Source organism: Camelus dromedarius, chromosome 10, assembly GCF_036321535.1.
Source record: "Camelus dromedarius isolate mCamDro1 chromosome 10, mCamDro1.pat, whole genome shotgun sequence".
Lineage (NCBI taxonomy): Eukaryota > Metazoa > Chordata > Mammalia > Artiodactyla > Camelidae > Camelus > Camelus dromedarius.
In genome coordinates, this window is record NC_087445.1 from 45,143,646 (window position 1) to 45,166,355 (window position 22,710).

At 38.0% G+C, this 22,710-nt stretch overlaps 2 protein-coding genes across 2 annotated transcripts in view; one reads left to right on the plus strand and one right to left on the minus strand.

The window, feature by feature from the left end:
* The window catches only part of LOC105086721 (spermatogenesis-associated protein 31D4), a 154,059-nt gene that overhangs the window by 57,628 nt on the left and 73,721 nt on the right, over nt 1–22,710 (plus strand). The gene's annotated exons all lie outside the window — the stretch shown is intronic.
* On the minus strand, nt 6,395–6,772 carry LOC116152674 (large ribosomal subunit protein eL43). The gene has a single exon (XM_031449941.2). It carries the CDS (start codon nt 6,725–6,727, stop codon nt 6,452–6,454), a length of 276 nt encoding a protein of 91 aa, XP_031305801.1. The 5' UTR covers nt 6,728–6,772; the 3' UTR covers nt 6,395–6,451.

A 22,710-nucleotide genomic window follows, 5' to 3' on the forward strand; every position in this document is an offset into this window, starting at 1 on the left:
GACCTAAATCCAGCTAAATTAATGACTTCATTAATTGTAAATCCTCTAAACACATCAATTAAAAGACAGGTTAAAAATAATAATACAAGACCTATCTATAGAGTATAGGAAGGTTAAAAACAAAGTAATGCAAACATGTATATAATATAAATACTAATAAAAAGAAAAGTGGAGTGGCTTTATTAATATCAGATATAGCTTTCAGACCAAGGCAAAATACCAGAGACACTATATACTTGTAAGAAATATCAGCTCACCAAGAAGATACAACAATCTTAAATGTGTGTAGTAAAAACAGCTTCACAAGCACAATAAAAACTAACAAAATTATAGAAATGTATAGATCTGTTATACTTAGAGACCTCAAAATTCCTCCCTCCATAGTCAACACAAGTAGACAGAAAATCAGCAAGTATACGGAAGATCTGAACAACACTATCAACTATTTGACTGTGGTGGAACTCTCCACACAACAACAACAGAACATACATTCTTTTCAAGTACACAAGGAACATTCACCAAGATATACCATATCCCAGGCCACAAAACAAACCTTAGCAATTTTAAAAGAAATCATCTAAAGTATGTTTTTCTGGTCATAGCTGAATTAAACTGCAATTATAGAAAGATATCTGGAAAACTCCAAAATATTTGGAAACTAAAAATATACTTATAAATAATTCATAGGTCAAAGAAATTTACTAGGAAAGTATAAAATATTTTGAACTGAATGAAAACCAACATATTAAAATCTGTGGAATATAGCTAAAACAGCGTAGAGGAAAATTTATAGCACTAAAACTATAGAAAAAAAGAAAAATCTCAAAGTAGTCATCTAAGGCTTCATTTTAAGAAACTAAGAAAGGACAAACTAAATTCAAAGCTAGCAGAAAAAAGAAAATTATGAAGAACAGAAATCAATAAAATTGAAAAAAGACCAACATTCAAGAAAATTAATAAAACTAAAATTTAGTTTTTTGAAATGATAAAAAAAAAAAAAAAAAGGTAAACCTTTGGGCAGGCTGACCAAGAAAAGGAAAGAGAAAAACGACACAAATCACCAATATCCCAGAGAGGATATCACTACAAACCCTTGAGACACTGAAAGTATGATAAAGGAATGCTGTGAACAACTTTTGTGTCCATGGATATGACAACTTAGATGAAATGTACCAATTCCTTGAAAAACAAATTATGAAAGTCATGAAGAAATAAATTACCTGATAGTTTGATTTCTATGAGAGTTGACAAATTAAAATCATAAGATGAACTACATACCTATTAGAATTACTAAAATTAAAAGAACAACTGAAATACAAGGTCTTGATGAAGTCGTGGAACAACTGAAACATTTCTCTGAGAATGCAAAATGGTACAGCCACTGTGAAAAACAGTTTCTTGGCAGTTTCTTGTAAAAGTAAACATACACTTATCATACGATCCAGCCTTTCAATCTTGGGTATTTACCCTAGAGAACTGAACACTTAAATTCACACAGAAACTTGTACAAAGATGTTCATATTTATAGCAGCTTTATTCCAACTTTCTCAAATCTGAAACAACTTAAATGTCCTTTAATGAGTGAATGGATTAAACAAACTGTGGTACATCCATACAGTAGAATACTGGTCAGGATGAAAAGAATGAATTATTTGATACATGCAACAACTTGGATAAGTCTCAGAGTCATTCTGCTAACTGAAAAAAGCCAAGTTCAAAAATTACATAAGGTGTGACTCCATTTATATGCTATCCTGGGTAAGCTGGAGCTCTAGGGATGGAGATCCAAAGCAGTGGTTTTCTGTGGTTAGTGGTGGGATGTTTGACTAAAAGCAGGCAGCCTAAAGGAATTTTGTGTGTGTGTTTGTGTAAAGGAACAGGTCTGTGTCTTGAGTCTGATAATGGTTATATGACTACGCATTTGTCAAAATTTTTAGAAGTTTGCATATCAAATGAGTGAATTTTATTTTATGTAGATGAAAAAATAAAAATTTCAGAAGTGATAGTGTGGTGTCAAGTTAGAAGTCCACACGAATGCACTAAGCTGGGAGGAGAGGATCCAACCTCTGTGCCTCTTCCCCCAGAGGGGACTTCAGGTATTTCAGAAAGTATGTAGGTAGGTAATGGAGTGTGTGCTGTTGGAAGGGTTATATAGTAGAGGGTCATTAAAGAGTCTGGGCTAGAGAAAGCATTGATTAATTAGAGTGCATAGTGAGGGAGGACTCACATGTGTGAAAGAGGTAAAGTGTCTTACCTAATGGATGTCTTCATCTTTTTGGGGCTGCTATAACCAGATACCATAGACTGGGTGGCTTAAACGACAGAAATTTATTTCTCACTGTTTTAGAGGCTGGAAAGACCAATATCAGGGTTCCAGCAGGTGCCGGGTCTGATGCAAGCGCCCTGTATCCTCACCTGGCAGAAAGGGAGTGAGGAAGCAAGCTCTCTCTTGTCTCTTCTTACAAGGCACTGAGCCCATCATAAGGGCTCCACTCTCCTGATTTGATTACCTCTCAAAGGCCCCCAACTCCAAATACCATCACAAGAGGGATTAGGGTTTCAACATATGAATTTGGGGGGTGGGGATGGAATCATTTAGTGCATAGCCATGGACTTTCCTGAATTGCCCAAATTGGCTTGGCTTGTGTTAGTGCTACCTGGCTAGTTCCCTTGGTCAGGTTCATGCTAAATAGAAGAAAAGGGCTAGTAAACTTTCTGGAATTATGCACAGATACTGGCTGCACACAACCCACTGGAAACAAAGCAGGGGCAGTGTTCTAGCTACCTACTCAGTTATCTGTTTTTCTAGGCAATACCTGATATTCTTTAATTTGAGATGCACATTTTAGCATTAATGAAATTGGACTTCAGTCTTGCAGTAAATATAAAATTTAATGGAGTCTTTCTCCTTCTCTTCATTCTCTTTCCTCTTCTCTTTTTCTCCCCCTGGAAAACGTGTATTAAAGAGCTGGTGCATTGTACAGAAAATGGTGTCCTAGAATTGAGATAATGTATTTCCAATTGTTTGAAGTCCAAGTAGAAGTCTAATGTTTCAGTTTAGTTCTCCCCACTTGGTTCCCAAAGTAGACTCGGATAATTTGCTCACCAGGACTGGAAGGAACCTTAATGGGTCTGTGCTCTGATACCCTCTCAGAGCTCAGCTCTCTTATCAGAGGTATGTCCTAATAAGGTCCTGGGATGACTGAGCCTGCCAAAGGCCATGTGATATGCTGGCGGATGCCAAGTTCCAGAAATGAGCACAGTGACCTTGATGGCGATACAATGTAACATCTCTTTGTTTCAAGTCTATACAGATTTATATTTGTGTAAATATAAATTTCAGAGAAAACTTCCATTTTGCCAAATAAGGTACACTGGCATACACACACACACACACACACACACACACACACACAGACACAGGTACACTGGTATGTGTATATATATATATTTTTTTAAACACAAAAAGTAAAAGCTACCATCTCATTGTAAATTAGAATAAAAGAACATTAACTCTAAGTCCCTGGAATATATTAAATAACTAATTACATCAAGAATGTCTAGAAATTAGTCCTCTGGAACAATCGGCTTCATAGATTAACATGAGAGCTTATTTGCATATAGGCTGTAGACACATTTGAAAGAGAGAGTGTGTACGTATATGTAGCATATATGGTATATATGGTGTTTTAAAGAGGAAATACCATGTAGTTAATTCCTGTGGCCAAAGACATTTTGAATGTTTTTGCAACATTTGACAATCACTTCATCTTTGTAATACCATCTAAATTAGCATTTTTAAGAATCTCATATATTACTTAGCAAAAAAGGCCTAAGTGGTATTGAAAGAGACTGGAGGCAAATTAAGTTTCCTTTTGTCCAACTTTGTGTCACTTCCTGCCTCCATAAATAGGGAAAGCAAAATATCTGTGCTTCTTATTCATGTACATCTGCCAAACCAATTAACACCTCCTGAATGTTATCTTAATTGCATTTATTAACATAACATTAACATAGCAGGGAGATAACATTCAGGAGGTATTAATTGGTTTGGCAGGCACTCTTGAATGGGAAGCAGAGAGAAGGGCCCTTCTCAGTATCTCATGTGTGGGGTTTTTTTTTTTGGTGGTGGAGAGGAAATGAGATTACATTGAAAGAGAGAAAATATATCTTAACCAAAATAGGAGCCACATCACAGGGTCACTTGATTCTCCTTTCTAAAAGCTGCAAAGAAGCATCTGCTCTACAGCCTGCCCGTTTGACAGTTTACCCAGATGCCCTCTCTGCCCCATTGTCCCTGTGCATTTCTGGCTGAGGGGCCCTGTGGAGGTGTGGAGGCACAGATACGCTTCTTGGGGATGTGCTGAGCAACAGCCGTAAATGTTTACAGCACCTCCGCTGCTTTAAAAATAATTCGAATGTGGTCGTCTGATGAGAATTTAGTAGGGCTCCTACCCTTGTAGAAACACAGAACCACAGAGTGCTTTAACTAGACTTATCTCTTCATTAACTCGTTCAGTAGCACCTCCTGTAGCCCAGGACTGTCAAATGCTGGGGTAAATAGATGAATAAGACTCGATACCTGGCTCAAGATGTCTCGCTGACACAGGAATTGGTCATGGAGACGATGATGGCAGGTGAATGATTCAGAATAGACACCCCACACATCTTTATTGAGTAAATGATTAATGAAATATGATCATTGTGGTTTCCTTCTGGTGGTGATATGGACGGTGGGGAGGGTAGGGATATATGTATAAGGAGGCAAAACAGAAGACAGCAGATAATTATGATGAATTAAAATAAGGAGGGGCTAAACTATGGCAGAAACAATAAGGGATGGAAAGGAGCGCGTAGGTCAGGAGAGCCACGTGATCCAGATGGCTGCTGTTATTTACTGAGGGTCTCCCTTGTGCCAGGCAGTGCTCTTAGCATTTGGTGTGAATTTCATTTTCTCAAAAACCATATGAGATGGGCCTATTATTACAACCATTTTAAAGATGAGGAAGTTGATTGTGGGAGACTGAATAATGGCCTGCAAGGGATTCTGGGGTTCATCCCCAGAATCTGTGAATATATTATGTTACATAGCAAAAGGGACTTTGCAGATATAATTAGGTTAAGGATTTTGCAATGGGGAGATTATCTTGGATTATCTGTGTGGGCCTGAGGTAATCACAGGGCCTCTATCTGAACGGGACAGAGGTGGAGCCAGAGAAGATAAAATGACAAAAGCAGAAGTCAGAGAAACGAGAAAATGCCACACTGGAGACTTTGAAGATGAAAGGGCCACAAGCCAAGGAATGTAGGTGGCCTGTAGTGGGGGTTCCCCTCACCCTCTGTGTAATGAGACTCCTTTCAGTTACCCATGTTCTCCATTTTCTTTCATTTTCATTTTCTTTGGAAAAGCACCTTGGCTACTTGTACAGTATTTTTCTTACTGAAAAACTGTTTCCCTCATTCCATTGCCATTTTCATGAAAGCTGTTTCTGTGTTGTTCACCGTTGACCCAATGCCTAACGCTGTGCCTGACCAAAAATAGACTCAATAAATGTGTGTTAAAGGAATGTAGGGAGGGAAGAAGTTCTCAAACTTGCTCAAGGCAGTGTATTTCTGGGTTGTCAAGGTGTCTTCCAAGGGCCTTGATGCATTGAAATAGCAGACTTAGAGTCACCTTGTGACGTGGAAGTGCACCTGCCCAGATCTCCCTGCAGTGAAGAACCTATTGACTCAGCTGCTGGAGATGTGTGCAGACCACCTTAGTTTTAGCCCCTTCAGGGGTTACTTCACCTGCAGACAAGTGCCTTGCCCAAGGTTACACCCTTCTTGGGGTGGCCCATATCCAGTGACTGATTTAGATGGGTATAAAGGCCTGGCCATTTCAGTCCAGCATGGGACAACTCTGGCAGGCCAGTTTAGCTTCAGAGTTCCTGGTGGAGTTGTCCAAGGTTGTCTTGGGGCCCACACTGTGCTGGATTTCTGCTTCACCCAAACCTGTTTCCACTTCCCTTCCACAGGTGTTGATTCCAAGGACACTCCCTAATAAACCTCCTGTGCACTAAACTGTCTTAGAGCCTGCTTCCTGGAGACCCCAATCTCAGACAATCACTCAGCGTAGAATTATTTTGAGCCAGGTAGTTATAAATAATCAGAAACAGAATCCAAAATTTAAGAAAAATGCATAGATCTTAATATTAAGGAAACCCTGTGCATTATAATGATCTTTTCACTGCATTAGGAAGACCACTGTTACTAAAGATGTATCAGTCAAATCCCTTACATGCCAGTGCCCTCCCCACAAGAACGTGGTGTGACAGTCACATCACTCTCCTATGTATCTCTTGAATTTGTCTCTTTAATCCATCACCCTCATCACTCTTTTTTTTGTTGTTGTTGTTATGTAAATTAACCCATTTATTATAGGCTAGCAATGTTTCAAATGGTGGTGCTTCTACTGGTCCTTCAATTCCTTCAGTCTTCTGATGGCAGACTTTACTGTGATGGCAGAAGTGTTGTAGGTCCAGGCACCACCAGCTACCGTTTTCATGCAGGAACCACAGTGCCAGATGCCCACGGCTCGTCTCTTCATCTTGGTTTTGCCGCAGAAGGAGCAAGTGTACTTTGCGTGCTGGCTGATTTCAATTTTCTTCACCATTTTCTGGAGGGAGGCACCATAACGGGTCCTGTATTTACCGACGATTCCGACCTTCTTGGTGCGTTTGGCCATGTCGGAACAAACAAGACCGAGCCCAGACAGCCACCCTCATCACTCTTAATTCAAGCCACCCTTGATTTCCCTCTCAGTTTAATGAACAATTCTGAGTCCCATGTTTTGTCTTCCTCCAATTTTTCTCCATGCTGGAGTGACCACTGCCCCACTTAAAGCTCTTTAGTAACTCCCCATCACCCATAGCAGAAAGTCTAACTCCCAAAGATGACATCCAGAGTCCTCTCCAATTGGGCTTCTCCCAGTTTCTAGACTAATTTCTGGCATGCCCTAACCAGCCTCCCCCTTCACCACTGTCTCCGTTGTTTTGATCCTGCCAGAGTTCTCTAAACTGTCCATGTTGGTGCATAGACCTGAATTCTCTTTAGAGCTCTAGCCTTGAGTTTTACCACCACTCCTTTGTAGTCTCAGCCATACTGAGTGACATGCAGTTCATCAATATGCCTTGTTCTTGTTTGCCTCTGGGCTTTTGCACATGTTTCCTCTGTCTGGACTATTTTTCCTTTCTCTGCCTACCCAGCTCCCTGGCCTTCTCCTTGCCAGGTTGATTTCTACTGACCCTTCTCTGATTCCCTGAGGGTGAATTTAGTGCCTCTCCTATGTGCTCTCCTGGCACCCTGTGCTTGTCTTTTTGATAACAGATGTACCATCCGTAATTGCCTCTAAACTTGATTATCTTAGCCACTAAACTAAACTCCTTATTCATAGCTGCGAACACAGCAATGAATACAGTGCACAGCACACAGAAAGTACTTGGGAAATATTTGTTGATGAATGAACTTGGGAAGTATTTGTTGATGAATGAATGAAGAATCGAAGTTTCATGATAACCCTAATGCATAGGCAGGGTAAACATTTTTGGCCACATTTTAGGATATGGAAATTGAGGTTGACTTCACCAAGGTTATGTTGCATTCTGACTGCAGATCTAGTGCTACTTACTATAAATGCCTCAGTCCTTCATTCATCCCACGTTATATCGTTTCACAACTATTCCACAGATTTGAAGGCCTGCTGTGTGGCTCTGTGTTGGGTCTATTATAGGTGTTGGATTGACATAGTCTCTCTTATAGAGCTGACATTCTAGAAGAAAAGATTATCAATCAACAGGTAACAAAACAGTGTTGAGTAGAGGTCAGTTCTGTGAAGGAAATGTGATGTGCGATGTGGTAGAGTGGTGATGTGTAGGGGAGAGTGGTTCTTTAGAAATGGAGGTCAGGCAGTGCTCCTTTAAGGGAGTGACATTTGAGTGAGACCTGAAAGATAAGGAGCCGGTCATGAGATAAGGAGCCTCATGAGATAAGGAGCTGGTCATGAGACAAGGCAAGGGAGAAGGAAGAACCCTCCTGGCAAAGGGAAGAGTATGTGCAAAGCCCTGAAAAGGGGAAGAACTCAGTGTGTCCAAGGACCAGGAAGCAGGCCAGAATGGCATGATCATAGTGAGTAATGGGGAAAGTGAAGAGAATAGCGTCAGTCTGGGTCATGTTGGGCTGGTAGATCCTAGCCAAGAGTTTGGAAATGGAAAGCAATGAAATATTTAAAGAGCAGGGATTGGCAGTTACTTAACCTGGACTGTGATAGAGCAGGAATCCTAATGATACAGGAGATTTAGATGATGAGGATTTCAGGAGATAAAAATCCCAGGTAATTTGGAAAATGTAGTCTCATAGGATAAGAGCTCTAGAATTAGTGTCGAAACAGTGGTCATTTTCACCGGAGAATTTCAGCTGCTTTTATAAACCATGATTGTGGTTTCTACCAGTACCTTCAGTGACTGCTGGACAGCTCTTTCATAATGTCCTGCAATTTAGGTCTAAAGATAGGTCTGTTGACTTGCCCACCTACCCTACCATGCAGTGGTACCCTCCTTCTTTATTAATGATCCATTTAATTTCTTAAGTTATAGGCATCCTGAATGACAGCCCAGTAACAAAAACCCAGCTGACCACCAAGTCCTGACATTTTTGACTACCCGAGTGTTTCTCAGATTCAGCTTCATCACCCTTGTCTGTCTTCAGGTTCTCATCTGCTGTCACCAGGACTTTTGCAGCAACCTCCTAAATTAGCATTAGTCATCTTCACCCCAGTCTCATTTCACACTACCAAATGCAAACTCTTTTATATTTGTTTTTTACCAAATGCAAACTCTTTTATATTTCATCTCCAATACAAAAGTAACACTCTGTTGTTAAATAGCCAGATCCTACTACTGAATGAAAATCCAGTGTGTATCCTTCTATACTTTCTTCTATGATTATATACCCATTTACATAAATTGGATTATAATATAGTCCTGTTTGGTGATTTGCCTTTTTATTTAGCAGATTGTATTTTTCTTAATTAATAAACACACAGCTACATCATTTTGGGTGGCTTTATATTATTCCATTATATAGATGTACTGTTATTTACTGAACTATTTCCCTTTTGAAAGCCATTCAGATTCTTTTGCATTCATGAATGATATTATATTGAACATATTTCTATATTTTTCTACTTGTATCTCTTTCTGTCTCACTTTCTTCAAAAGATTTACTTAATATAGAGCTCTTGATCACATATAATTTCTTTTAATATTGTGTGGTTTCACAATGTATAATTGTTTTTAATTGGAAATTTTTTGGCATGAGGTGTGAAACAATGTTTTGAATTTTATGGTTCCTAAAATGGTTGACCAGCTTTCTCAATATTATTTATAATTTAATCCCACCTTTCTCCAATGATTCAAGGTGCCAACACTGTCATACACTGAATTCTTGGGTCTGTTTCTGAGCTAGCTATTCTATTCATCAATCAGACTACACATTCTAGTGAAAATGTCCTGTTATTTTTAATCTAGTGGCTTCTAATAGGTTTTAATATTTGATAGACCAAGTCCTCCTCTTTGCTCCTTATTTATTTATTTACTTTTGTGTGTGGCAGAGATTTACTATTTCTCCCACATTTTATTTTTCAAATAAAATTTAGCATCATTGTATCAAGTTTCAAAAAACATTTGTTGAGATTTTTATGTTGATTGTATTAAATTTATACATTATTTTGGAAGAATTTGCCATCTGCAGAACTATCCTTCTAAACTAAATCTGGTCTTATCATTATTCTGCTTAAAAAACCTATAATAGCTCCCCCTAAAGGGAAAGTCATTTTTTTTGCATGACCTGTAACACATTATACATTTTGACCCCTGCATAACTTCCCTTGTGCTTCAGAGATTGAGAAAATCTTTCATTACACTACCTCAAAAAATATGGAGTAGTCATTGGAATCTCAGCATTAGGGCAGTTGGGGAGGTGGGTAGCAGAAAATGTACTGGCAGGTTGAAGATGTCATTTGGAAATCTATATTTACCTAATTTGCAGTTGTAACTGGAGCCAGGAGCTCCTAAACCTGATTGCATTTTGGCCTGGAAGTCCATCCAGGGGAAGATCATCAGTTCTAACCTACAAGCATTCCAAGAAAATGTGCGTGATCAAGGCTATCTTTCTCTTAAGTCTTGGGAAAACTGTGACTTTCTAAAGTTTGGCTCCAGCCTCTTGACATTAAAGAAGAAAATTCCACTAACTGCAGAATAAGTAATTTGGCTGCTTTGTGTTTAGCCTGTGGCTTAATCTCTAAACCCTGGCCCCAGTAAAAGTTTCTGTTGGCTCTGTTTATCTCTCCTCACCCTTCGTTGTTCTCCATGTGTTTCCCTGTTCTTTGCCACGTACAAATCTGGTGGTGGAGATCTGGGTCAGTGATAGTGGGTGAGCGAGAGGGAAATGAGGGAACAGGGAGAGACATTAAGAAAACTAAGTTGGCAATGTTAAAACTGAGAGAAGACTTAACAGTCTTTTTAAAAATTTAATTTGTAAAGTTTAAAAATTATTTTTAGTTAATTAAATTTTCAACTGTCCTTGGAGACATATTATAACAAGTAAGAATTCAAATGCAAACACTCTTGTGGGATACAGATAATGATTTTTTAGACATCCAGCTAGATCCTGGATACTCACAGTGTACTTGTTTATATAAACCCTGTTAGCTGGAAAATCTTATAAAAATTCAGTCACAGTATTTGAGAACTGGATTTCGTGGTTATCTTGTTAAAGTTGGGATATGAAATCAACTCCTTCATTGCCTTCAGCATTGGGAGAAGAGTAATTGCATGGGTCTTCAAACTCTAGAGACTTAATTTGGTCAGCCGTTCCAGATTTCCAAAGAGTCTTATTGGAGAGGTGCTAAAATGGGTACAATAGGTAAGCTTGTGCTTTTTTCTTCCTTTAATTTTTTTTTTTTTGCCTTTTATTTCCTAAAGTTGATATTGATATTGAGTAACAAAATAATGAAAAGATGAGCAGAACAAAAACAGGAATAGGAGAAGTTGGATGCAATTTATAAACTAGATCATCATCATTAAATAATCAAAAGCTTGGTATCATAGTCTGTATAAGTTGAAATTGAATTGCTGTAAAGTCAAAATGATGCCGAAAAGTTTATTGACCTTTATTTCCAATGTATGTTGTTTTCTGGATGTCCTACCTGTGTTTCTGCAAAGAGGATCCTCCTGCTTCACAGTCACTTTTAAGATGAAGTTGTGAAGCTGTATAACTATTAACTGCTAGGGGAATTGACATATCTTGGAGACTGATCTTTCAAAAGTCCAGAATATCTATTTCAGACCAGTGAAACTATGATCATAATTTATCAATTGTTAAGCATAACAAGTAAAGGAAGAAATGGAAAGAGCACGTATAATACAGTTTTCATCCTTAGAAAATGTTGTATACGCACCACAAGGCTGGTTTCCCCTTCTGAGTACAGAAGCTTAGTTGTATAAGCACGAATGAAAAAAAAAATTAACCAAGCCATTTGGCTCTCCCAAGATCATGAATTATAGAGCAAGGGGTTCAAGGACACTGATTACCCATATAACCCTGCAGGGTGTTGAACTGAGCTTGGTTGGAAGTCCCAGCAGGGCAGTAGAGGACAGAAAGTAATGAGATGCCTGGGCAGTAGGGTAGCTTATCAGCTGCTCAGCTGAGAAGCCCTGGTGCCTGGATGAGGCTGATGTGACTCACTGATTCAACTCGAAGCAAGAAGAACGGTGAACGAGGAAGGGACTGAAGAGCAACAGAAGATGGTGGGAGACACACGAGATAAAAAGCAGTCTTCACAGAGGGTTTTATTTAACCAGGGCTGAGAGTTAGAAATATATATGTATCTGCCATTTGTCCACTTATTTGAAAGGACTTTCCAGTAGAAATTGGAAGGGAATTTCATGCAGTAGAACAAGTACATGCATAGACACACCAGTAAGTCATGCCCTTTGCATAGAGAAGATGCAAAGTTATCAACATTATAGAACCTCTACTCAAATGTAGAGACTTTTTTCCATTAATAAAAGAATATTTCAAATATACACTGAAGTAAAGAGGAAAGTGTACTCATTTTGCCCAGCTTCACCAATGATCAATTGTGTCTGTATAATCTTGGAGAAAATTCTTTTTGATAAAGGAAGTTGGCATGAGAAGAGACCTGGAAAACACACTCTGACGAGGGGGTGGCTGAAGCCCACGTTGTCGGCAGGGCTCCCTGAATCCCTCCAGGGTGACATTATTACAGCATTACTGTGTTACTTGTTAAATGAAAGGTATTAGCTTTCTGGATAATCAGGTAATCAAAAAGTAGTTACTGCTTTGACTTTTTATTACAGGTTCTTCAGCCACTTACATTTAAATTTTTTTTTAATATATCATTATTTTAAACACACATCATTATTTTAATTATATCCAATTAAATATACCTGCATCTATCTCCTCAGCATGCATCATTATGTACTTTGCTAAAAAGAACTTTAAATCAAATTGCATACCAACATTCTTTATTATAATTTATGTGCACATATCTGAAGCAGATATATACATTTTGGAGATTAATTACCAAGAAGTTTGTTTAGACTTTCAGTAAATGTGAAACTTAACTTAAACTTCAGTTCACTTGGGTATTTATAATATGATGACATTATGTTACTGTTTTCTTATCTAAGGAGAGTATGGGTACATGAAGAGGAGTCATTACAGTTACCAGAACCATTCGTGCCCAAGTCCTTACAATTTTTTTCATTTCTTTTGGTTCCCCCTGAAACTCACTCTTTTTGGATTCTGCCAAATAGTGGACTGAAAGATTGTTTGTGACTCAGTCCCAGTCAGATGAAAACAATATTGCTGTTATAGGAATAGAAGAAAATATAGCCTTTAGTGACTGCTTTTAGCTCCTGTTGAAGAATCTTAGCTCTTTTTACCCAGTAGTCTGTCACTTTTTATATCTGCTTTTGCATCACTCGGAGCTCGACATAAGTAAGTCTTACTGCTGGCGTTTGACATATGATGGAGTAGTGCAAAGATCCTTAAACTAGAATTCAGCATGCAGCTCTTATGTTCTAGCCAGCAGTCTGCTATCCACTACTACCCTACCCCTCTGGCTGTTTGAAACAAACTGATCCACTAAATAAACTCAAGCAAAGTCTTGGTCTCTAGCGTTATTGGAGACAACCAGTTGGTCCAATTTGCTAGTGTCTTGATGAATTTCCATAGTCTAGATTCCAAATCTTGAATCCTTACTTTTCCCCAATCCATATTCCCTGGTTTGGGCATATTTCTTTACTTCCTCCAGTATATGAACAAAAGCTTTCCTATACGGTTTCTGGATTAACTCATGTCTCAAGCCCTGGCACCTCTTATTTTCTCCAGGGAGGCTGCTTGATGTCAGAGCAGCTCTGCACTGTTCCCCACCGCCCTCCTTTAAATGGGGGTTAGGAGTTAAAAACTGGATTACTCTGTGACCTACCTGAATGTATCAATTATATTCTCTAATCTCAGCTTCATCCCAGCTGAGGGATCTGGGACTCGGTCATCTCTAAGGGCCCTTTGGTAGCATCTTGTTTTGTTTGTTTGCCATATTTGCCGTATTTTTTTTAATATTATGCAATTATGTATGATCATTTTCTCATTGTAAAAGTTTTACACAGTACACACATACACAGAAAATGGCTACAGAGTCCCTTTAACTTTCCTGCCCCTCCCACCTACTCCCTTTTATAGCCAAAGATAACTGCCCATATTAACGTTCCTTGATTAATTTGTCTAATAAAACTTTGCTTCCTCGTGGCCTTTTCGCAGCTATGATTTGTACATTCTATTTTGGATGCGGTTAGTCATTCACGAGGCTGTGCTGGTGAGAAACGGTGTGGGTGATCTAAAAGGCACAAGTGTTCAGCAGAAGATTTGAAATATGAAAAATGAATTGTTCTCCTTGGCTTGAATAAGAGTCTGTGAAGTTAGTTCTCTCCTTTTCCAATGACAGGGAAATCGGGGTTGGGAAAGGAGATGGTGGTGAGAAGAGTAGAGAGAGGGGGAAAAATGTTCTGTCACCTTTCAGACACCAGTGTGTAAAACTCGTCATTCAGAGATTTTATTTTCTTCTTTGCAGTAGCCCATGAAACTTATGTGGTGAATGGTATTTTTTGGATTATGTTTTGTGATTCCAGTGACTAAATTTTCCATTGACTGGAGTGAATGATAACCTAGACTGTGGTAAAATTCTACATAAATAGATGTCTCCCTTAAAAAATGTTCTCTATTAAACTGATAAAATATGATAATTTCTAGTGGCAAATTATTATATTAACAAAAGAGTACTTTAGAGCAAAATTTAAAGAAATAGAAATAAATTGGTATGCTCTGGTTCCCTTGTTAGTAGCATTACCTATTATCAATAGCTATCAATAGTACTATTGTAGAAAACAGTTTTTACCTTACCCTGAATCAGATCCCTTCTAGAGTGAATGTAGTTTTAAGACTTCTTGGAAAGTGATCAGAATGGCATATGAAGCTCTTGGAGTTTCCTGTATGTTGTTAATCTCTTTGCTTTCACGGATGGTACTTAGAACTCATTCTTCATAAGCATTTATAAGAATGAATCCCATTTTTGGTTTCAGTTTCTTTGCTTCCTTGCGCCACGCAAAATCAGAGGAAAAGAAGACAGTTCCTATGTATATTAAGCATCAACTTCAGTTAATTTCTTCCCCCAAGCAGACCAGTTTAACCCATTTTTTCTTTCATTAAAAAAAAAAAAAATCAGTGACTAGTACACAATGCCAAAATACTAAAGATTATCCATTACTGAAAGCAAACAATTTTGCACTTCAGATTCTATACTCAAGAAAAGTTGTGGTACAGTGAGAAGACAACATAAAGATTTGTTGATCATGACCACAGACCCTCTTTGAAAGTAATTCTCAAAATATACTGCTGTAAAACAACAAGAAAACCAAAATGAACACAGCAATGAAAAAGATCTAGACCAAAAAACACTAAAAGTATAGCTGAGTCTGAAGGACTATTGAGGCATATATAGAAACAGTTGCAGTAATAATATGCGACTGAGATCCCAACCCGTAAGTAGGAGATGTGGGAGTACATGGGCAAGAGACTAGGAAACAAAGCTGGGGCCAGAACTGAAGGTGTCTTAAGAGTTTTGCCAGGAGAATAATCAGAGATACTGGGTATTTCTATACATTAAGATATATACAGTTAAACATGAATGTTAAAATTTCAAGGCAGTCCATAAGAATAATAGGAGAATATGTACTTTTTAAAAACATTTTAAAAAGAAGGAAAAAATAGAACAACTAGATTAATTCCACAAAAGGCAGGGAACAGAAAAGAGACTGAATACAAAAGAATGATAAATAGAAAACTAAAAATAGGTGGTCAGAAATAAGGCAAACATATAATTGGTCACTTATAAATGTTACTTAATTTGACTTAATGGCTTAAATTTTCCTTTGCAACACAGACTTTAGACAACGTAAAGGAAAAAAATCAACTTTGTGCTGTAAAGACATGTGACACCCCCAAAGAAAAATAATACAAAAAGTTTTCCAAGAATATGCAATAATCATGAAGTTGTGTGCAGGACAAAGTTATAAAATATAAAGGAAAGGAAAGGAAAAGAAAGAATAATGAAAATAAAAAGAGAAATGGATAACTCACAGTCATAGTGGGAGAATTTAATACAACTTTCTAAAAAATGAATAAATCCAGAAGACAATTTTAAAACACATTTAATAATCCTACTGTAAAATATATAATTTGCATATTTTAAATATTTATAAACTTCATCAAATAGAAAATTTCATGACTTTTGAACATCCATGAAACATACACAAATTTGACCATGTGTTAATCTACTAGAAAACCTCCATAAATTCCAAAGAGCAGAAATCATAGTTCATATTCTCTGAATAAAATGCAGTAAAATTATAATAATAAAAGGAGACTACTCTAGCCCTAATCTACCCGTTTAAAAAAAAAAAAGGATGCACTCTTCTAAATAACTCTTAAACAGGGAACAAAGACAGAAACTATTAACCATTTACACATAAACAAAAATAAAAGCTGTGGCAATCAACACTTGTTGGCTATGGCTAAGGAAATTTTATAGCTTTAATTCATTTATTAGAAAATAAGAAGGGATTAAAAACTCAGCAATTGAGAAAAGCAGCAGTAAAATAAATAAGAATGTACAAAAATAGAGATAATACATTAAATTAATGACATAGAAATAGGAATTAATGACATAGAAATAGGAAAAATAAACTTTGTCTATAAAACTGAAAGCCACTTCTTTGAAGTGATATGTAAAGTAGATAAAACCTTTGATAAGTCTGATCAAGAAGAAAAGAGGAAAGGTGCAAATACAGTTTAGAAACAGGCAAAGAAGCCTTAATTACAGATTCAGAGGAAAGAGAAAAAAATATAAAAGTATAATGTATTTGACTTTGAAATAAATTCAGAATCTATTTGAAAAGAGAGGACTTTTATAGGAAAGTATAAATTACTAATATTATTTCAAGAGGTGGTAGAAAACCTAAAAAGAGCAATAATCATAGAAGAAATTGATGAGGTAACTTTAAAAAATCTACCCCCAAAAGATAAAAACTTTGACTATGTTATGGGCTTTAAATCTTCAAATACTTAAGAACTAGTTAGTCCCTACTATAAATAAATAGAAGGAGTTCAACCCAACTCAACTATCAATTCTGTATAGTTGAGGTACCAAAACTGACGATGACTGTGCACATACACAAAATGACCACTTTCAGCCAATCTGCCTTGTGAACATACATATAGAACTCTAAGTAAAATATTATCAAATTGAATTCATTGCCAAGTAGTATTAATCCCAGGAATGAAATAATGGTTGAACACTAGGAAATCTATTGATCTATTTTACTACATTAAAAAGTTAAAGTTAAAAATACTACTCAGCCATAAAAAAGGATAAAATAATGCCATTTGCAGCAACATGGATGTACCTGGAGAATGTCATTCTAAGTAAAGTAAGACAGAAAGAGAAAGAAAAATACCATATGATATTACTCATATGTGAAATCTAAAGAAGAGGACACTAATGAACTCATCTACAAAACAGAAACAGACTCGAAGACGTAGTAAGCAATTATGGTTACTAGGGGAAAGGGAGTGGGAAGGGATAAATTTGGGAGTTTGAGATTTGCAAATGTTAGCCACTATATTTAAAAATAGATTAAAATTTTTTTCTTCTGTATAGCATAGGAAACTATATTCATTATCTTATAACAACCTTTAATGAAAAACAATATGAAAACGAATATATACATGTATACGCATGACTGGGACCTTGTGCCGTACACCAGAAATTGACACATTGTAACTGACAATACTTCAATTTAAGAAAAAAAAAGGCTGAGTTGTAAAGGGATGTTAAAGGTTTGTCCAAGTTTCTTTACATAACTTTAAGTACACTGTATTAGTGCTAACTTTTGATTTTGAAAAAGTATGAAGAGATGCTTAAAGTATAAAAAATTATATTCTTCACTACTTGTAAACACATGAGGAATAAATATTTACTTGGGAATAAAAAATGAGAGGAAAAACCATTGGTTCATCCCAGTAGTGCTAAAAAACATATATGTCAACAGCAATTTGTGATTTAAAATAATTAAAACAAAATGACTTCTAGGCTAGTCAGAGAAAGAAACTTCCTTAACTTACTAGAGGGTATCTACCAGAAATCTAAAGCAAATACAAATATTTATGATAAAATAGAGCATAGAATTAAAAGGAGGAACAAAACAGGAAGGCTTGTCATCACTGCTTCTACTCAAAATTGTAATGGAGGTTCTAGCTGAAGCTTTTAGGTAAGAATAAGAAATAGCATATGAAGAAATGAGTAGGATTTTGGAAAGGAAAAGACAAAATATATCACTGTATTGTATAATCTGTTTACAAAGTCCAAAAAAATCAACTGAAACGCATTAGAACACTTAAGAGTGTTTAGCAACGATTACAATATCAATTTATAAAAATCAAAGCTTATCTGGGTCTCCAGTTAAGTAATCAGAAGCAACATAAAAACCCTTCATACACAAAAGCAACAAAAACCATTATGAAATGTGCACAACTGTGTGAAGAAAAATATAAGATTTAACTGATGGACTTAGAAACTCTCTAAATGTAAGAGAAATACTGTATTTTTAAAATCTGGGAACACTTAATATTTAAAAAACATCAGTTCTCTCCAGGTAATCTATAATTCAATGTAGTCCCAATCATAATTCCAGCAGGATTTTTTAATTTACTTAGATATACTGATTAAAACTTTTTTGAGGATGTTTTGCATTTGTCTTTATTTTGTTGTTATTAATATATCTCACATATGTTTAAATTAATATTTATCTCTTTGATGTGTAGCAAAAGTTTTAAAAGAAAGAGAAAGTGTCCAATGTTAGCTATGAAGACTTTGAAAAAAGAACAATGAAGGAGGACTTGTTCCACCAGATATCAAAACATGACCTGCAGCCGTTGAAATGGGGTTGAAATGACTGGAGAAGAGATTGACAGATAAATTGTGACAGACGTTAGAGAGTCCAAAGCCCATGCAGGTATTTAGTGTACGGGGAGAGGTCACATTTCAGATTAGAGAGCAAAGTGTGGGCTATTTAATAAGTGGAAGTATACATCAATAGATATTTTGGCAGGACCTACTGAAATTAAAACCAGCCATTTCGTTCAACGCAGTGTTTCCACCATGTGCACCAAATAGTAGACACATGAATGTTTATGGCATTGTTGATTATCATAGCCCCAAACTGAAATTTATGGGCCATTTGTATTCTTGAATGCTAAGTGGCAGTTTAAAAGAATGATGAATGGAGAGTTCTGTCTACCAACCTGATTTTTTCACACATAACATTAAAAAAAAATCATAAAGTGGTAAAACCATGTATATATTTTAGTATATATAATTATACATTATAATTGTATATATTTATATGTTTATATAATACTTAAATATTTATGTACTTATATATAACTGAAAAGATATATATATATCTCATAAAAAAGAATGGAAAGAGACTAAGCGCTAGAGAGAATCCTGGAGATGAGGGAAGGGAGATTGTGGGGGATGGAAGGTGAACTTTCATTGCTGGTACTTACATAAACTTGCAGATAATTTGAAATGTATTGTTTACTGTATCCCTTTCATTTTAAAAACTTCTATGTTTTCAAACTTCTAATTTTAAAAATGGAAAAGTCATGATTTCACTGGTTTATATTTGATGCAGTTTGTAGATGACATACCATTACAAGAGAGACATATTTTTATTACATGTTATGCTCATTATTTTTCCACCTGATAATCTGCACTGGTGGCTGGTGTGCACATAGAACACTGGCTTCTGGGGCAGCTCCTGAGGGGCGGCATGTTCTCCCTCCAGGATCACTCTGGTTTGCTAGAAGACCACGTGCCCCATGACAAAGTGGAGGCAGAAGCGCAGAGCATCCTGCCCTGGTGCTTTTGGAGACCTCCCTGGTCTACTGAACAGAAATTCCTTTGCCATGAAGGTCAGCCCCTTGCTGTTTTGTGTGTGGCAGAGGAAAATGTTACTGGACCTAAGAGCTTCTCTGAATTTCCCATGCAGAAAATTGCATCTCTTTACCCTTCCATGTTTGCAAGATCTGTCATTCAAAGGAGGAAGTCAAATCGTCTGAAATAACTTGCTCCACAACTAGCCATGATGGTTATCAATTCTTTGTCCTCTTCCCTGGGATGATAAAAAATTTAAACTGACCAGTATACAATTCCCAAACCAATTTGTCTATTTCTCTCTTCCTCTCTTAAAAGATAGGCACTCATCCATTTCTGTCCACAAGTTGTAAAGCATATAGTAATTTAACTTCAGATTTGTCAATATGAATACACAGAGCTTAAAAAACAGCCCTCCACCATCCCTGTCCCATAGGGGAGCATCTCTGTTTTGGAGCAGAGACGTGCGACAGAAAGGGGGCTGCACTGGGAGGCAGAGGATTTGTGTTTGAGGCCTGCCCTCTAGGACCTTCTGTAACTTCTCCTAGGCCTCCCTTTGTGTCAGCTGTAAAATGGAGAGATTAGGAAAAACAGGGAGAAATTGGGGGTGTGGGGAGACAGGGAGAGGAGTATCGGCAGTGAAGGAAAAGGGACTTTGGAAGGTATAAGGCGGCAGGCCAGCATGAGACTTTATACAAGCCCAGTGCTCCTCCTCTTACACACACACACACACACACACACACACACACACAGCTGCACACACACTTTGGATTTCTATTCTCTTTCATTTATGTTCCCTTTAAAGTAAGCATTTGAATCCCTCCTAACACAGGGAGCTCTGTTTTTTGTCACATGTACCCATTGATCCCACCAGCACCTGAGGCCTTCGATTTACTTCTACCTTCCAGGCAGCACCTGTTTTCTCCCAGGGGTGCATTTAGCTTGGTGTCGAAAGCACAGTGTGTTCCCTTTTTGTTAACTTAACCTTTGTGTTGTTTTTAAAGAGTCGGATTTGAAAGAACAGGGACCCTAGAAAGCCTGTGATATGTAAATATTTAGCCGGGCAGACAGGGATAGTAAGCATTTTCTCTCTTAACACAAAACATGATTTTATTTGCTAAGGCGGTAATCTTGTTTGATAATCCATCAGTTTTATTATCAGCTGTGTATTGAGACATAATGCCACTGGGAGATAATCAAGAACCTTCACCTGATGCTACGGGGTTGGTTACAGTGGCTGGAGGAGACAGAGTCTTCTGGAGGGGATTTTGTTACACATAGCCCTCTATTTAGTTTGATTTCCTCCAAGTGCTTTAACCATTCTGCTCCCAGCCTAGGTAAATAGGTCATCTAAAAACCTTCCAAGAAGAGGAGTCTTTGCAGGTATAGAACAGCTAAACCTGTCTCTTTACCAGGTTCCCTTAGTCATTGTTCCGTGCTCAGTGCATGAAACAAGGGAAACAGAGATATGAAGGCATTCCATTGAAGACAGTATTTAAAAAACAAACAAATCAAACCTGGAAAAGTCCAGTTTGAAAACAGAACTTCCACCCCACAGGGAACCTCAGGACCCCAGCTCTGAATACTAAGTCCAGTAAACTGGGTTAGTAAACTGAACTTTGAATGAAACCTTGATCAGCAGGACTCTCAAGGATGTAATGTAGGCTTTCTGAATCAGAGGCAACACCCCTGTAGTGTATCCTCAGAGACCCTCCCGGCCAGGTCAGTTGGAATGTACAACCCCAGGGGGCAGAACTAGAGTTCTGGAAAAAGGCAGTGTGACTTCTGACCCTGGTGGGAGGCAAGGAAGCATTCCTTTCCAGCACTCATCTTTGACAACCCCATTCTCCTCTGCCTTGAATTGATCTGCTCGGGCAGACCATGCAAAGCATCTCAACTTGAAAATCCAGTCCCCAAGTCAAAGGCCTGTGGGGTTACCTGGTTGATTTCTGGCTCCTGGAAACAGAGGCCTTGTGGCCCTACAGCGCCGTGCAGTTAGAGCGTATTCTCACATATCATCCCACGCGAGCCTTTCCTGAATAAGCAGATGAGGAAACTGAGTTTCAAAAATTTAAGCGTCTTGCCCGAGTTGGTGATTTCTCCCCAACTTTTGTTCCTTTCTGATCTTCCTTTTCTCCTCCTCTTTCTCCTTGAAAGACATTTTCTTAAGAATGTAGATTCCAGACAGATATGTGGTTTTAAATCTCTGGCTCTGCTGACCTTGGGCCACTTACTTATTTTGGTATGCCTTGGTCCTCACCCGTAAAATGAGGATAACAACATTTTTAACTTTGTACGGTTATTGGGAGGATAAAGCTGGTTGATACCAGTGTAGGGTTTAGAATAGCATCTGGCACATGCGGACATACAGTAACGTTTAGTTATTGTGGCTACTGCTGTTGCTGTTTCCTTCCACTCCCCTCTTTGTCCTTTTGTCAAACATTAATTGAATGTCTTCTCTCTGATGGGCATTGTGCTGGGCCGGGAAATGAGTAAGAGGGCGTCCCTTTTCCAGGAGACTCGCTGTTTACCACAAGATGGGCCATCAGATAAGCTCAGGGGATGGGCCACATAGTAGAGGTGTGTCACAGCCTCCTTGTAATCACAGATGAGCTGCTGGGCACCCATGCTTGGCTGGGAGGGCCGCCTGGAAGAGAAGACCTGGCATCTGACTGGAACATTGGAGATGAAGAGGTGTCCACGAGGCCAGCGGGCAGGCGGAGGGGCCGGCGTGCGGGGCTGTGAGAAAGACCGCGGCTTGGGAATGAGAGGCTATCCTAGTTAGCCAGGACTGCTGTAACCGCATAGCGCATGTGAGGAGGCTTACAGAACAGAAATGAGCGTTCTTACGGCCCTTGGAGGCTAGATGTCCCGGGGTTGGCAGGTTCGTTTTCCTCTGAGGTGTCTCTCCTTGGCTTGACAGCCGCCTTCTTTTTCTGTCCTCACATGGTCTTGTCTCTCTATCCTGATCTCTTTTTTTCATGAGGACACGAGTCATGTTGGATTAAGACCCGCTCCTATGACCTCATGTAGCATAATTACCTCTTTCCAGGCCCTATCTCCAAACATAGTCACATTCTCAAGCACTGGGG

Coding starts and splice junctions, on each gene's coding strand:
- LOC116152674 (XM_031449941.2), bottom strand. CDS start 6,727: ATGGCCAAACGCACCAAGAAGGTCGGAATCGTCGGTAAATACAGGACC.